At 49.6% G+C, this 17,500-nt stretch overlaps 1 protein-coding gene across 1 annotated transcript in view; it reads right to left on the minus strand.

Annotated features, from left to right (window-relative positions):
* Positions 1 to 9,359: 9,359 nt before the first annotated feature.
* Positions 9,360 to 17,500, minus strand: part of tbcd (tubulin folding cofactor D) — a 93,037-nt gene continuing 84,896 nt past the window's right edge. Inside the window, 3 exon segments of the mRNA XM_065015918.1 lie at positions 9,360 to 10,237; positions 10,903 to 11,061; positions 13,041 to 13,124. Of these exon segments, the coding sequence (XP_064871990.1) occupies positions 10,057 to 10,237; positions 10,903 to 11,061; positions 13,041 to 13,124 (424 nt within the window). The 3' untranslated portion in view covers positions 9,360 to 10,056.

Below are 17,500 nucleotides of genomic sequence, written 5' to 3' on the forward strand. Positions count from 1 at the left end.
GGCTAGTGGTGTGGTACTGGTACTGGGCCTGTGGTGGGTATAGTGGTGTGGTACTGGTACTGGGGCTGGTACTGGGCTGGGGCTGACAGTGAGGGCTAGTGGTGTGGTACTGGTACTGGGCCAGACAGTGAGGGCTAGTGGTGTGGTACTGGTACTGGGCCAGTGGGTGTGGTACAGGTACTGGGGCTGGTACTGGGGTTGGTACTGGTACTGGGGCTGATAGTGAGTATAGTGGCGTGTGGTACTGGTACTGGGCCAGACAGTGAGGGTGGTGTGTGGTACTGGGCCAGACAGTGAGGTTAGTGGCGTGTGGTACTGGGCCAGACAGTGAGGTATAGTGGTGTGGTACTGGTACTGGGCCAGTTGGTACTGGTAGTGGTGGCTGGTACTGGTACTGGGCCAGACAGTGAGGGCTATAGTGGGGCTGTGGTGGCACTGGTACTGGGCAGACAGTGAGGTATAGTGGCGTGTGGTACTGGTACTGGGGCTGGTACTGGGGTTGGTACTGGTACTGGGGCTGGGGGCTAGTGGCGTGTGGTACTGGTACTGGGCCAGACTGGGTATAGTGGCTGGGGTTGGTACTGGGCCTGGGCCAGACAGTGAGGGCTAGTGGTGTGGGTACTGGTACTGGGCCAGACAGTGAGGGCTAGTGGTGTGGTACTGGTACTGGGGCTGATAGTGAGGTATAGTGGCGTGTGGTACTGGTACTGGGCCAGACAGTGAGGTATAGTGGCGTGGTACTGGGCCAGACAGTGAGGGCGTGGTGTGGGGGGCCAGACAGTGTACTGGTACTGGGCCAGACAGTGAGGGCTAGTGGTGTGTGGTACTGGTACTGGGCCAGACAGTGAGGGCTAGTGGTGTGGTGGTACTGGGCCAGACAGTGAGGGCTAGTGGTGTGGGTACTGGTACTGGGCAAGACAGTGAGGGCTAGTGGTGTGGTACTGGTACTGGGGACTGGTATAGTGGTTGGTACTGGTACTGGGCCAGACAGTGAGGTATAGTGGTGTGTGGTACTGGTACTGGGCAGGACAGTGAGGTGGTGTGGTACTGGTACTGGTACTGGGCCAGACAGTGAGGGCTAGTGGTGTGGTACTGGTACTGGGCCAGACAGTGAGGGCTAGTGGCGTGGTACTGGGCCAGACAGTGAGGGCTAGTGGTGTGGTACTGGGCCAGACAGTGAGGGCTAGTGGTGTGGTACTGGTACTGGGCCAGACAGTGAGGGCTAGTGGTGTGGTACTGGTACTGGGCCAGACAGTGAGGGCTAGTGGTGTGGTACTGGTACTGGGGCTGACAGTGAGGGCTAGTGGTGTGGTACTGGTACTGGGCCAGACAGTGAGGTATAGTGGCGTGTGGTACAGGTACTGGGGCTGGTACTGGGGTTGGTACTGGTACTGGGGCTGATAGTGAGGTATAGTGGTGTGGTACTGGTACTGGGCCAGACAGTGAGGTATAGTGGTGTGTGGTACTGGTACTGGGCCAGACAGTGAGGTATAGTGGCGTGTGGTACTGGGCCACTGGGCCAGACAGTGAGGTATAGTGGTGTGTGTACTGGTACTGGGCCAGACAGTGAGGTATAGTGGCGTGTGGTACTGGTACTGGGCCAGACAGTGAGGTATAGTGGTGTGTGGTACTGGTACTGGGCCAGACAGTGAGTATAGTGGCGTGTGTGGTACTGGGGCTGGTACTGGGGTTGGTACTGGTACTGGGGCTGACAGTGAGGTATAGTGGCGTGTGGTACTGGTACTGGGCCAGACAGTGAGGGCTAGTGGTGTGTGGTACTGGGCCAGACAGTGAGGTATAGTGGCGTGTGGTACTGGTACTGGGCCAGACAGTGAGGTATAGTGGTGTGTGGTACTGGTACTGGGCCAGACAGTGAGGGCTAGTGGTGTGGTACTGGTACTGGGGCTGATAGTGAGGTATAGTGGCGTGTGGTACAGGTACTGGGGCTGGTGAGGTATAGGGTGTGGTACTGGTACTGGGCTGGTACTGGGCCAGACAGTGAGGTATAGTGGCGTGTGGTACAGGTACTGGGGCTGGTACTGGGGTTGGTACTGGTACTGGGGCTGATAGTGAGGTATAGTGGCGTGTGGTACTGGTACTGGGCCAGACAGTGAGGTATAGTGGTGTGGTACTGGTACTGGGCCAGACAGTGAGGTATAGTGGCGTGTGGTACTGGGCCAGACAGTGAGGTATAGTGGTGTGGTACTGGTACTGGGCCAGACAGTGAGGTATAGTGGTGTGTGGTACTGGTACTGGGCCACTGGTACTGGGCCAGACAGTGAGGTATAGTGGCGTGTGGTACAGGTACTGGGGCTGGTACTGGGGTTGGTACTGGTACTGGGGCTGATAGTGAGGCTAGTGGTGTGGTACTGGTACTGGGCCAGACAGTGAGGTATAGTGGCGTGTGGTACTGGTACAGGAGGTATAGTGGTGTGTGGTACTGGTACTGGGCCAGACAGTAGGGCTAGTGGTGTGGTACTGGTACTGGGGCTGATAGTGAGGTATAGTGGCGTGTGGTACTGGTACTGGGCCAGACAGTGAGTATAGTGGTGTGACAGTGGGTATAGTGGCGTGGGTACTGGGCCAGACAGTGAGTATAGTACTAGTGGCGTGTGGTACTGGGCCAGACAGTGAGGTATAGTGGTGTGTGGTACTGGTACTGGGCCAGACAGTGAGGGCTAGTGGCGTGTGGTACTGGGCCAAACAGTGAGGTATAGTGGTGTGTGGTACTGGTACTGGGCAGAGACAGTGAGGTATAGTGGTGTGTGGTACTGGTACTGGGCCAGACAGTGAGGTATAGTGGTGTGTGGTACTGGTACTGGGCCAGACAGTGAGGTATAGTGGTGTGTGGTACTGGTACTGGGCCAGACAGTGAGGTATAGTGGTGTGTGGTACTGGTACTGGGCCAAACAGTGAGGTATAGTGGTGTGGGTACTGGTACTGGGGTTGGTACTGACTGACAGTGAGGTATAGTGGTGTGTGGTACTGGTACTGGGCCAGACAGTGAGGTATAGTGGTGTGTGGTACTGGGCCAGACAGTGGTACTGGGTACTGGGCCAGACAGTGAGGTATAGTGGTGTGTGGTACTGGTACTGGGCCAGACAGTGAGGTATAGTGGTGTGTGGTACTGGTACTGGGCCAGACAGTAAGGTATAGTGGTGTGTGGTACTGGTACTGGGCCAGACAGTGAGGTATAGTGGCGTGTGGTACAGGTACTGGGGCTGGTACTGGGGTTGGTACTGGTACTGGGGCTGATAGTGAGGTATAGTGGCGTGTGGTACTGGTACTGGGCCAGACAGTGAGGTATAGTGGCGTGTGGTACTGGTACTGGGCCAGACAGTGAGGTATAGTGGTGTGTGGTACTGGTACTGGGCCAGACAGTGAGGGCTAGTGGTGTGGTACTGGTACTGGGGCTGATAGTGAGGTATAGTGGCGTGTGGTACTGGTACTGGGCCAGACAGTGGGGTGTGGTACTGGGCCAGACAGTGAGGGCTAGTGGCGTGTGGTACTGGGCCAGACAGTGAGGTATAGTGGCGTGTGGGGCTGAGGGTACTGGTACTGGGGCCAGATAGTGAGGGTGGTGGTGTGGTACTGGTACTGGGCCAGACAGTGAGGTATAGTGGTGTGTGGTACTGGTACTGGGCCAGACAGTGAGGTATAGTGGCGTGTGTACTGGTACTGGGGCTGACAGTGAGGGCTAGTGGTGTGGTACTGGTACTGGGGCTGACAGTGAGGTATAGTGGCGTGCGGTACAGGTACTGGGGCTGGTACTGGGGTTGGTACTGGTACTGGGGCTGATAGTGAGGTATAGTGGCGTGTGGTACTGGTACTGGGCCAGACAGTGAGGCATAGTGGCGTGTGGTACTGGTACTGGGGCCAGACAGTGAGGTATAGTGGCGTGTGGTACTGGGCCAGACAGTGAGGTATAGTGGCGTGTGGTACTGGGCCAGACAGTGAGGTATAGTGGTGTGTGGTACTGGTACTGGGCCAGACAGTGAGGTATAGTGGCGTGTGGTACTGGTACTGGGCCAGACAGTGAGGTATAGTGGTGTGTGGTACTGGTACTGGGCCAGACAGTGAGGTATAGTGGTGTGTGGTACTGGTACTGGGCCAAACAGTGAGGTATAGTGGTGTGTGGTACTGGTACTGGGGTTGGTACTGGTACTGGGGCTGACAGTGAGGTATAGTGGTGTGTGGTACTGGTACTGGGCCAGACAGTGAGGTATAGTGGCGTGTGGTACTGGTACTGGGCCAGACAGTGAGGTATAGTGGTGTGTGGTACTGGTACTGGGCCAGACAGTGAGGTATAGTGGTGTGTGGTACTGGTACTGGGCCAGACAGTGAGGTATAGTGGTGTGTGGTACTGGTACTGGGGTTGGTACTGGTACTGACAGTGAGGTATAGTGGTGTGTGGTACTGGTACTGGGCCAGACAGTGAGGTATAGTGGCGTGTGGCACTGGTACTGGGCCAGACAGTGAGGTATAGTGGCGTGTGGCACTGGTACTGGGGCTGACAGTGAGGTATAGTGGCGTGGTACTGGTACTGGGGCTGGGGCTGACAGTGAGGTATAGTGGTGTGTGGTACAGGTACTGGGCCAGACAGTGAGGTATAGTGGTGTGTGGTACTGGTACTGGGGCTGGGGCTGACAGTGAGGTATAGTGGTGTGTGGTACAGGTACTGGGCCAGACAGTGAGGTATAGTGGCGTGTGGTACTGGTACTGGGGCTGACAGTGAGGTATAGTGGCGTGTGGTACAGGTACTGGGCCAGACAGTGAGGTATAGTGGCGTGTGGTACTGGTACTGGGGCTGACAGTGAGGTATAGTGGTGTGTGGTACTGGTACTGGGGTTGGTACTGGTACTGGGGCTGACAGTGAGGTATAGTGGTGTGTGGTACTGGTACTGGGCCAGACAGTGAGGTATAGTGGCGTGTGGTACTGGTACTGGGCCAGACAGTGAGGTATAGTGGTGTGTGGTACTGGTACTGGGCCAGACAGTGAGGTATAGTGGTGTGTGGTACTGGTACTGGGCCAAACAGTGAGGTATAGTGGTGTGTGGTACTGGTACTGGGGTTGGTACTGGTACTGACAGTGAGGTATAGTGGTGTGTGGTACTGGTACTGGGCCAGACAGTGAGGTATAGTGGCGTGTGGCACTGGTACTGGGCCAGACAGTGAGGTATAGTGGCGTGTGGCACTGGTACTGGGGCTGACAGTGAGGTATAGTGGCGTGGTACTGGTACTGGGCCAGACAGTGAGGTATAGTGGTGTGTGGTACTGGTACTGGGGCTGGGGCTGACAGTGAGGTATAGTGGTGTGTGGTACAGGTACTGGGCCAGACAGTGAGGTATAGTGGCGTGTGGTACTGGTACTGGGGCTGACAGTGAGGTATAGTGGCGTGTGGTACTGGTACTGAGGCTGACAGTGAGGTATAGTGGTGTGGTACTGGTACTGGGCCAGACAGTAAGGTATAGTGGTGTGGTACTGGCACTGGGCCAGACAGTGAGGTATAGTGGTGTGGTACTGGCACACAGACACATACTGTGGCCACAGACATATAGCTACAGACAGATAGCTACAGACAGATAGCTACAGACAGATAGCTACAGACAGATCGCTACAGACAGATAGCTAGCCATAACTACAGATACATACTGTGGCTACAGACAGATAGGTACAGCCATAACTATAGCTACAGACAGATAGCTACAGACAGATAGCTACAGACAGATAGCTACAGACAGATAGCTACAGACAGATCGCTACAGACAGATAGCTACAGCCATAACTACAGATACATACTGTGGCTACAGACAGATAGCTACAGACAGATAGGTACAGCCATAACTACAGACACATACTGTGGCTACAGACAGATAGCTACAGACAGATAGCTACAGACAGATAGCTACAGACAGATCGCTACAGACCAGTGGCAGTCAGTGCCGTTTAAGATGTATTTTTATTTATGAGCAGGGCTTTACTTCTATTACAGCATATTGGATGACTCTCATTCATATTCCGCTCACCCAGTTCAATGTAACATCGATAGGTTTAGGCTACTACATGATACTAGAATGTTCCCTCTACTAGAATGTTCCCTCTACCCATCATGAGGTTGCTACAACCTAGCCTATGAAGGACAGTTTACAACCTAGCCTATGAAGGACAGTTTACAACCTAGCCTATGAATGACAGTTTACAACCTAGCCTATGAATGACAGTTTACAACCTAGCCTATGAATGACAGTTTACAACCTAGCCTATGAATGACAGTTTACAACCTAGCCTATGAATGACAGTTTACAACCTAGCCTATGAATGACAGTTTACAACCTAGCCTATGAATGACAGTTTACAACCTAGCCTATGAATGACAGTTTACAACCTAGCCTATGAATGACAGTTTACAACCTAGCCTATGAATGACAGTTTACAACCTAGCCTATGAATGACAGTTTACAACCTAACCTATGAATGACAGTTTACAACCTAGCCTATGAATGACAGTTTACAACCTAGCCTATGAATGACAGTTTACAACCTAGCCTATGAATGACAGTTTACAACCTAGCCTATGAATGACAGTTTACAACCTAGCCTATGAATGACAGTTTACAACCTAGCGTATGAATGACAGTTTACAACCTAGCCTATGAATGACAGTTTACAACCTAGCCTATGAAGGACAGTTTACAACCTAGCCTATGAATGACAGTTTACAACCTAGCCTATGAAGGACAGTTTACAACCTAGCCTATGAAGGACAGTTTACAACCTAGCCTATGAATGACAGTTTACAACCTAGCCTATGAATGACAGTTTACAACCTAGCCTATGAATGACAGTTTACAACCTAGCCTATGAATGACAGTTTACAACCTAGCCTATGAAGGACAGTTTACAACCTAGCCTATGAAGGACAGTTTACAACCTAGCCTATGAAGGACAGTTTACAACCTAGCCTATGAATGACAGTTTACAACCTAGCGTATGAATGACAGTTTACAACCTAGCCTATGAATGACAGTTTACAACCTAGCCTATGAAGGACAGTTTACAACCTAGCCTATGAATGACAGTTTACAACCTAGCCTATGAATGACAGTTTACAGCCTAGCCTATGAATGACAGTGTACAACGCAGGTGCACACAGGTCGAGAGAATTTTGAGGAATCAAGGTGACAGACAGCGACACATTCAATACCGCCTTGCACACTCTTTCCTGCATCTAGATGATCTAGAGTGTAATCATTAGTCCAACAGTTGCAAACAAAAGTTTCTATTGGACAAATTCAGGTATGTTTATCCCGGTTTTTCAACAGAATCGGTGCAATGAACACACCCCTGAGCACACGCATACACAGTTCTCTTTCATAGCAGCCACATACAAACAGCTCATTGTGTATATAAATTCCTTCTCACATCTATCTACGTGCTCTCCCCCTCTCACCTTTTCCCTTCGCTTGTGGACTTCAGTGCACAACACATTAGCTGTCTGTGACCAGGCGAAAAAACCTTTTCCAAGCCAAACCTTCATATCATGACCGCTAACCGCACACAGCCTACATTGTTGTCACGTCATAGTCAACATGGCTACTAGGACTAACCCGTTAGTGAACCCACTACAATCATGCAGTGCAGTGTACAGTCAACAAGCAGTTTATCAGTTACACAGACGGGCCCCAGTGGCAAAACATTAACAAAACCAAAAGCTTACCTTCACTTGGAAGAGTTCCAGTGTTGGATAGCCATAGCCAGCTAGCTAACATAGCATCCCTCTCTGTTGGATAGCCATAGCCAGCTAGCTAACATAGCATCCCTCTCTGTTGGATAGTCATAGCCAGCTAGCTAACATAGCATCCCTCTCTGTTGGATAGTCATAGCCAGCTAGCTAACATAGCATCTCTCTCTGTTGGATAGTCATAGCCAGCTAGCTAACATAGCATCCCTCTCTGTTGGACAGTCATAGCCAGCTAGCTAACATAGCATCTCTCTCTGTTGGATAGTCATAGCCAGCTAGCTAACATAGCATCCCTCTCTGTTGGATAGCCATAGCCACCTAGCTAACATAGCATCCCTCTCTGTTGGATAGCCATAGCCACCTAGCTAACATAGCATCCCTCTCTGTTGGATAGTCATAGCCAGCTAGCTAACATAGCATCCCTCTCTGTTTGAGCAGGGTGTTTCAGTAGGCTAAACTAGCTAGCTACATTAGCTAGCTAAGTAAGTGAAGAAAAAGAAGAAGAAATATAGCTACAGTAGCTCTCTCGCGCACTGGTCTCTCACTCACTCTTGCTTCTCGTTCGTTTACATTTTTTTAAAAATGTATTTGTTTAAAACTGTTGAACTATTGTCTTTCTCTCTCCTTGAGTCAACTACTCACCACATGTTATGCACTGCAGTGCTAGCTAGCTGTAGCTTACGCTTTCACGACTAGATTCATCATGTTATGCACTGCAGTGCTAGCTAGCTGTAGCTTACGCTTTCACGACTAGATTCATCATGTTATGCACTGCAGTGCTAGCTAGCTGTAGCTTACGCTTTCACGACTAGATTCATCATGTTATGCACTGCAGTGCTAGCTAGCTGTAGCTTACGCTTTCACGACTAGATTCATCATGTTATGCACTGCAGTGCTAGCTAGCTGTAGCTTACGGTTTCACGACTAGATTCATCATGTTATGCACTGCAGTGCTAGCTAGCTGTAGCTTACGGTTTCACGACTAGATTCATCATGTTATGCACTGCAGTGCTAGCTAGCTGTAGCTTACGCTTTCACGACTAGATTCATCATGTTATGCACTGCAGTGCTAGCTAGCTGTAGCTTACGCTTTCACGACTAGATTCATCATGTTATGCACTGCAGTGCTAGCTAGCTGTAGCATCATGTTACGCTGCTCACGACTAGATTCATCATGTTATATGCACTGTAGTGCTAGCTAGCTGTAGCTTACGCTTTCACGACTAGATTCATCATGTTATGCACTGCAGTGCTAGCTAGCTGTAGCTTACGCTTTCACGACTAGATTCATCATGTTATATGCACTGTAGTGCTAGCTAGCTGTAGCTTACGCTTTCACGACTAGATTCATCATGTTATGCACTGTAGTGCTAGCTAGCTGTAGCTTACGCTTTCACGACTAGATTCATCATGTTATGCACTGCAGTGCTAGCTAGCTGTAGCTTACGCTTTCACGACTAGATTCATCATGTTATGCACTGCAGTGCTAGCTAGCTGTAGATTCTTACGCTTTTCATCATGTTATGCACTGTAGTGCTAGCTACGACTAGATTCATCATGTTATGCACTGCAGTGCTAGCTAGCTGTAGCTTACGCTGCAGTTCAGCTTACGCTAGATTCATCATGTTATGCACTGCAGTGCTAGCTAGCTGTAGCTTACGCTTTCACGACTAGATTCATCATGTTATGCACTGCAGTGCTAGCTAGCTGTAGCTTACGCTTTCACGACTAGATTCATCATGTTATGCACTGCAGTGCTAGCTAGCTGTAGCTTACGCTTTCACGACTAGATTCATCATGTTATGCACTGCAGTGCTAGCTAGCTGTAGCTTACGCTTTCACGACTAGATTCATCATGTTATGCACTGCAGTGCTAACTAGCTGTAGCTTACGCTTTCACGACTAGATTCATCATGTTATGCACTGCAGTGCTAGCTAGCTGTAGCTTACGCTTTCACGACTAGATTCCGGGTACACCATGGTACTACTGTAGACCTTCATTGCAAAACAGTTTTAATCCATTATTTGGTGGCATGTGGAAAAGGATAACTTTTATATTTCACAATTTGCATTTTTATGAAATTCACTCTGAGGAGTCTCCACTGCTACAGACACATGGCTACAGACAGAGGGCTACAGGCACAGAGATACAGACACATGGCTACAGACACAGAGCTACAGACACAGAGCTACAGACACAGAGCTACAGACACAGAGCTACAGACACAGAGCTACAGACACAGAGCTACAGACACAGGGCTACAGACACAGGGCTACAGACACAGGGCTACAGACACAGGGCTACAGACACAGGGCTACAGACACAGGGCTACAGACACAGGGCTACAGACACGTACCGTAGACTCAGTCAGTCCTCCTACAGACACGGTCAACCCCAGCAGTGTGTGGTACTGGTATTGGGGCAGTCTGAGCAGCTGGGTGATGTGGGGGAAGGCCTGAGACGGAGCGTTCCAGTTCAGACTCTCTGCCCCTTCACTGAGAGCACAGAGACACACACGGGGTCCAGTTAGTTTTTCAACTGAACTGAAATGTAAATCTTTCATTGAAACATGCCCACTGTATGAGATTACCCTGAGCCACCCATAGAGTATTGTATGAGATTACCCTGAGCCATCCATAGTATTGTATGAGATTACCCTGAGCCATCCATAGTATTGTATGAGATTACCCTGAGCCATCCATAGTATTGTATGAGATTACCCTGAGCCATCCATAGAGTATTGTATGAGATTACCCTGAGCCATCCATAGTATTGTATGAGATTACCCTGAGCCATCCATAGAGTATTGTATGAGATTACCCTGAGCCATCCATAGTATTGTATGAGATTACCCTGAGATTACCCTGAGCCATAATGTAGTGACTGATGTGGTTGTCTCACCTAGCTACCTGATAACTACTCTGAGGGATAATGTACTGACTGTAATGTGGTTGTCTCATCTAGCTACCTGATAACTACTCTGTTGAGGGATAATGTAGTGACTGATGTGGTTGTCTCACCTAGCTACCTGATAACTACTCTGTTGAGGGATAATGTACTGACTGTAATGTGGTTGTCTCACCTAGCTACCTTCTGATGTAAGTCACTTTGGATAACATCATCTGCTAAATGACAGCAATGTAAATGTGTTTAGACTCACGTAGGGAAGATGGCGAGCAGCTCCTCTCGGTGGGGGATGTGAGGTACTGCAGGGTTGTTACTATGGAGGAGCCTGACGAACACTGATCCAGCATGGGCTCTGTAGCGGTCGATCTTCTCTGCTGACTGCTGGGCCAAGCTACACATCATACCATTCACCCTGAGGAGGAGAGGAGGAGAGAGATGAGAGGAGGAGAGGAGATGAGGAGGAGAGAGATGAGAGGAGGAGAGGAGATAAGGAGAGATGAGAGGAGATAAGGAGAGATGAGGAGGAGAGACGAGGAGAGATGAACACCTTCTCCCACCTTCTATAGAGAATGCTTATACATGATCTACGAAACATCTATGAAGGGTTTATGAGGGCCTTATGAAGGGTTTATGAGGGCCTTATGAAGGCCTTATGAAGGGTTTATGAAGGCCTTATGAAGGGTTTATGAAGGGTTTATAAGGGCCTTATGAAGGGTTTATAAGGGCCTTATGAAGGGCCTTATGAAGGGTTTATAAGGGCCTTATGAAGGGTTTATGAAGGGTTTATAAGGGCCTTATGAAGGGTTTATGAGAGCCTTATGAATGGTTTATGAAGGGTTTATGAAGGGTTTATAAGGGCCTTATGAAGGGTTTATGAAGGGTTTATGAAGGCCTTATGAAGGGTTTATGAAGGGTTTATGAGGGCCTTATGAAGGGTTTATGAGGGCCTTATGAAGGGTTTATGAAGGCCTTATGAAGGGTTTATGAAGGCCTTATGAAGGGTTTATGAGGGCCTTATGAAGGGTTTATGAAGGGTTTATGAGGGCCTTATGAAGGGTTTATGAAGGGTTTATGAGGGCCTTATGAAGGGTTTATGAAGGCCTTATGAAGGGTTTATGAGGGCCTTATGAAGGGTTTATGAGGGCCTTATGAAGGGTTTATGAGGGCCTTATGAAGGGTTTATGAGGGCCTTATGAAGGGTTTATGAGGGCCTTATGAAGGGTTTATGAGGGCCTTATGAAGGGTTTATGAAGGCCTAATGAAGGGTTTATGAAGGCCTTATGAAGGGTTTATGAAGGCCTTATGAAGGGTTTATGAAGGGTTTATGAAGGCCTTATGAAGGGCCTTATGAAGGGTTTATGAAGGGTTTATGAAGGGTTTATGAGGGCCTTATGAAGGGTTTATGAGGGCCTTATGAAGGGTTTATGAAGGGTTTATGAGGGCCTTATGAAGGGTTTAAGGGCCTTATGAAGGGTTTATGAAGGGTTTATGAGGGCCTTATGAAGGGTTTATGAAGGCCTTATGAAGGGTTTATGAGGGCCTTATAAAGGGTTTATGAAGGGTTTATGAGGGCCTTATGAAGGGTTTATGAAGGGTTTATGAGGGCCTTATGAAGGGTTTATGAGGGCCTTATGAAGGGTTTATGAGGGCCTTATGAAGGGTTTATGAGGGCCTTATGAAGGGTTTATGAAGGCCTTATGAAGGGTTTATGAAGGGTTTATGAGGGCCTTATGAAGGGTTTATGAGGGCCTTATGAAGGGTTTATGAAGGGTTTATGAGGGCCTTATGAAGGGTTTATGAAGGCCTTATGAAGGGTTTATGAGGGCCTTATAAAGGGTTTATGAAGGGTTTATGAGGGCCTTATGAAGGGTTTATGAAGGGTTTATGAGGGCCTTATGAAGGGTTTATGAGGGCCTTATGAAGGGTTTATGAGGGCCTTATGAAGGGTTTATGAGGGCCTTATGAAGGGTTTATGAGGGCCTTATGAAGGGTTTATGAAGGCCTTATGAAGGGTTTATGAGGGCCTTATGAAGGGTTTATGAGGGCCTTATGAAGGGTTTATGAAGGCCTAATGAAGGGTTTATGAAGGCCTTATGAAGGGTTTATGAAGGCCTTATGAAGGGTTTATGAAGGCCTTATGAAGGGCCTTATGAAGGGTTTATGAAGGGTTTATGAAGGGTTTATGAGGGCCTTATGAAGGGTTTATGAGGGCCTTATGAAGGCCTTATGAAGGGTTTATGAGGGCCTTATGAAGGGTTTATGAGGGCTCTATAACATTTACATTTACATTTAAGTCATTTAGCAGACGCTCTTATCCAGAGCGACTTACAAATTAATAAAGGTGTTAAAGTGGTACAGTGTGATTGAGGAAGTTATTCCATTGCTACTCACAGGCCTGGTGAGAGTAGTTGTGGAGCGGTGCCCACCACACACAGAGTCACCTCCATCAGGCTGGTCATGGCTGCCTCTCTCACCCTGGAGAGGAGGAGGAGAGAGATGAATACATTAAACACACACACCTGAAATGCCACTAGTCACAGCACCGCCCCCGGGTCCTAAAAGCTAATATTCAAATCAGTTTGTCATGTCCCGAGGGCAGCTTTTGTTTGTGTGATAAGGTAATCAGGGCATCTACTCTAATGTCATGCCCTGAGAGGGGAGCCACAGTGTGTGTGTCTAAGTGGCTGGAAGGAAGGAAGGAAGGAAGGAAGAAGGAAGGAAGGAAGGAAGGACAGACAGAAACTAGTTGATGTAATATTAAGGCTGTAATAAGGAGTAAAGGTCATAGATCAGAGTCATCATTCTCTACAAGCCTCCTCCCTCCTCCTAAGTCATCCCCATACTGTTATTTATTTTCTCTCCTTTGCACCCCCGTATCTCTACCTGCACATTCATCTTCTGCACATCCATCACTCCAGTATCTCTACCTGCACATTCATCACTCCAGTATCTCTGTATCTGTATCTCAGTATCTCTCATAATAAGATTCCTGCTACGTAAGCTTAACTTTCTGAACATTCGAGACGTGTAGTCCATTTGTCATTCCAATCTCCTTTGCATTAGCGTAGCCTCTTCTGTAGCCTGTCAACTATGTGTCTGTCTATCCCTGTTCTCTCCTCTCTGCACAGACCATACAAATGCTCCACACCGCGTGGCCGCGGCCACTCTAATCTGGTGGTCCCAGCGCGCACGACCCACGTGGAGTTCCAGGTCTCCGGTAGCCTCTGGAACTGCCGATCTGCGGCCAACAAGGCAGAGTTCATCTCAGCCTATGCCTCCCTCCAGTCCCTCGACTTCTTGGCACTGACGGAAACATGGATCACCACAGATAACACTGCTACTCCTACTGCTCTCTCTTCGTCCGCCCACGTGTTCTCGCACACCCCGAGAGCTTCTGGTCAGCGGGGTGGTGGCACCGGGATCCTCATCTCTCCCAAGTGGTCATTCTCTCTTTCTCCCCTTACCCATCTGTCTATCGCCTCCTTTGAATTCCATGCTGTCACAGTTACCAGCCCTTTCAAGCTTAACATCCTTATCATTTATCGCCCTCCAGGTTCCCTCGGAGAGTTCATCAATGAGCTTGATGCCTTGATAAGCTCCTTTCCTGAGGATGGCTCACCTCTCACAGTTCTGGGCGACTTTAACCTCCCCACGTCTACCTTTGACTCATTCCTCTCTGCCTCCTTCTTTCCACTCCTCTCCTCTTTTGACCTCACCCTCTCACCTTCCCCCTCTACTCACAAGGCAGGCAATACGCTCGACCTCATCTTTACTAGATGCTGTTCTTCCACTAACCTCACTGCAACTCCCCTCCAAGTCTCCGACCACTACCTTGTATCCTTTTCCCTCTTGCTCTCATCCAACACTTCCCACACTGCCCCTACTCGGATGGTATCGCGCCGTCCCAATCTTCGCTCTCTCTCCCCCGCTACTCTCTCCTCTTCCATCCTATCATCTCTTCCCTCTGCTCAAACCTTCTCCAACCTATCTCCTGATTCTGCCTCCTCAACCCTCCTCTCCTCCCTTTCTGCATCCCTTGATTCTCTATGTCCCCTATCCTCCAGGCCGGCTCGGTCCTCCCCTCCTGCTCCGTGGCTCGACGACTCATTGCGAGCTCACAGAACAGGGCTCCGGGCAGTCGAGGGGAAATGGAGGAAAACTCGCCTCCCTGCGGACCTGGCATCCTTTCACTCCCTCCTCTCTACATTTTCCTCTTCTGTCTCTGCTGCTAAAGCCACTTTCTACCACTCTAAAGTCCAAGCATCTGCCTCTAACCCTAGGAAGCTCTTTGCCACCTTCTCCTCCCTCCTGAATCCTCCTCCTCCCCCTCCTCCCTCTCTGCAGATGACTTCGTCAACCATTTTGAAAAGAAGGTCGACGACATCCGATCCTCGTTTGCTAAGTCAAACGACACCGCTGGTTCTGCTCACACTGCCCTACCCTGTGCTCTGACCTCTTTCTCCCCTCTCTCTCCAGATGAAATCTCGCGTCTTGTGACGGCCGGCCGCCCAACAACCTGCCCGCTTGACCCTATTCCCTTCTCTCTTCTCCAGACCATTTCCGGAGACCTTCTCCCTTACCTCACCTCGCTCATCAACTCATCCCTGACCGCTGGCTACGTCCCTTCTGTCTTCAAGAGAGCGAGAGTTGCACCCCTTCTGAAAAAACCTACACTCGATCCCTCCGATGTCAACAACTACAGACCAGTATCCCTTCTTTCTTTTCTCTCCAAAACTCTTGAACGTGCCGTCCTTGGCCAGCTCTCCCGCTATCGCTCTCAGAATGACCTTCTTGATCCAAATCAGTCAGGTTTCAAGACTAGTCATTCAACTGAGACTGCTCTTCTCTGTATCACGGAGGCCCTCCGCACTGCTAAAGCTAACTCTCTCTCCTCTGCTCTCATCCTTCTAGACCTATCGGCTGCCTTCGATACTGTGAACCATCAGATCCTCCTCTCCACCCTCTCCGAGTTGGGCATCTCCGGCGCGGCCCACGCTTGGATTGCGTCCTACCTGACAGGTCGCTCCTACCAGGTGGCGTGGCGAGAATCTGTCTCCTCACCACACGCTCTCACCACTGGCGTCCCCAGGGCTCTGTTCTAGGCCCTCTCCTATTCTCGCTATACACCAAGTCACTTGGCTCTGTCATAACCTCACATGGTCTCTCCTATCATTGCTATGCAGACGACACACAATTAATCTTCTCCTTTCCCCTTCTGATGACCAGGTGGCGAATCGCATCTCTGCATGTCTGGCAGACATATCAGTGTGGATGACGGATCACCACCTCAAGCTGAACCTCGGCAAGACGGAGCTGCTCTTCCTCCCGGGGAAGGACTGCCCGTTCCATGATCTCGCCATCACGGTTGACAACTCCATTGTGTCCTCCTCCCAGAGCGCTAAGAACCTTGGCGTGATCCTGGACAACACCCTGTCGTTCTCAACTAACATCAAGGCGGTGGCCCGTTCTTGTAGGTTCATGCTCTACAACATCCGCAGAGTACGACCCTGCCTCACACAGGAAGCAGCGCAGGTCCTAATCCAGGCACTTGTCATCTCCCGTCTGGATTACTGCAACTCGCTGTTGGCTGGGCTCCCTGCCTGTGCCATTAAACCCCTACAACTCATCCAGAACGCCGCAGCCCGTCTGGTGTTCAACCTTCCCAAGTTCTCTCACGTCACCCCGCTCCTCCGCTCTCTCCACTGGCTTCCAGTTGAAGCTCGCATCCGCTACAAGACCATGGTGCTTGCCTACGGAGCTGTGAGGGGAACGGCACCTCAGTACCTCCAGGCTCTGATCAGACCCTACACCCAAACAAGGGCACTGCGTTCATCCACCTCTGGCCTGCTCGCCTCCCTACCACTGAGGAAGTACAGTTCCCGCGCAGCCCAGTCAAAACTGTTCGCTGCTCTGGCCCCCCAATGGTGGAACAAACTCCCTCACGACGCCAGGACAGCGGAGTCAATCACCACCTTCCGGAGACACCTGAAACCCCACCTCTTTCAGGAATACTTAGGATAGGATAAAGTAATCCTTCTCACCCCCCTTAAAAGATTTAGATGCACTATTGTAAAGTGGCTGTTCCACTGGATGTCTTAAGGTGAACGCACCAATTTGTAAGTCGCTCTGGATAAGAGCGTCTGCTAAATGACTTAAATGTAAATGTTAAATGTAATCTCTACCTGCACATCCATCACTCCAGTATCTCTACCTGCACATTCATCTTCTGCACATCTATCACTCCAGTATCTCTACCTGCACATCTATCACTCCAGTATCTCTACCTGCACATCTATCACTCCAGTATCTCTACCTGCACATCCATCACTCCAGTATCTCTACCTGCACATCTATCACTCCAGTATCTCTACCTGCACATCTATCACTCCAGTATCTCTACCTGCACATCTATCACTCCAGTATCTCTACCTGCACATCCATCACTCCAGTATCTCTACCTGCACATCCATCACTCCAGTATCTCTACCTGCACATCTATCACTCCAGTATCTCTACCTGCACATCTCTACCTGCACATCTATCACTCCAGTATCTCTACCTGCACATCTATCACCCCAGTATCTCTACCTGCACATCTATCACTCCAGTATCTCTACCTGCACATCTATCACTCCAGTATCTCTACCTGCACATCTATCACTCCAGTATCTCTACCTGCACATCCATCATTCCAGTATCTCTACCTGCACATCTATCACTCCAGTATCTCTACCTGCACCATCTATCACCCCAGTATCTCTACCTGCACATCTATCACTCCAGTATCTCTACCTGCACCATCTATCACCCCAGTATCTCTACCTGCACATCTATCACTCCAGTATCTCTAC

The sequence above is a fragment of the Oncorhynchus nerka genome, unplaced genomic scaffold, assembly GCF_034236695.1.
Source record: "Oncorhynchus nerka isolate Pitt River unplaced genomic scaffold, Oner_Uvic_2.0 unplaced_scaffold_1215, whole genome shotgun sequence".
NCBI classification, from domain to species: Eukaryota; Metazoa; Chordata; class Actinopteri; order Salmoniformes; family Salmonidae; genus Oncorhynchus; species Oncorhynchus nerka.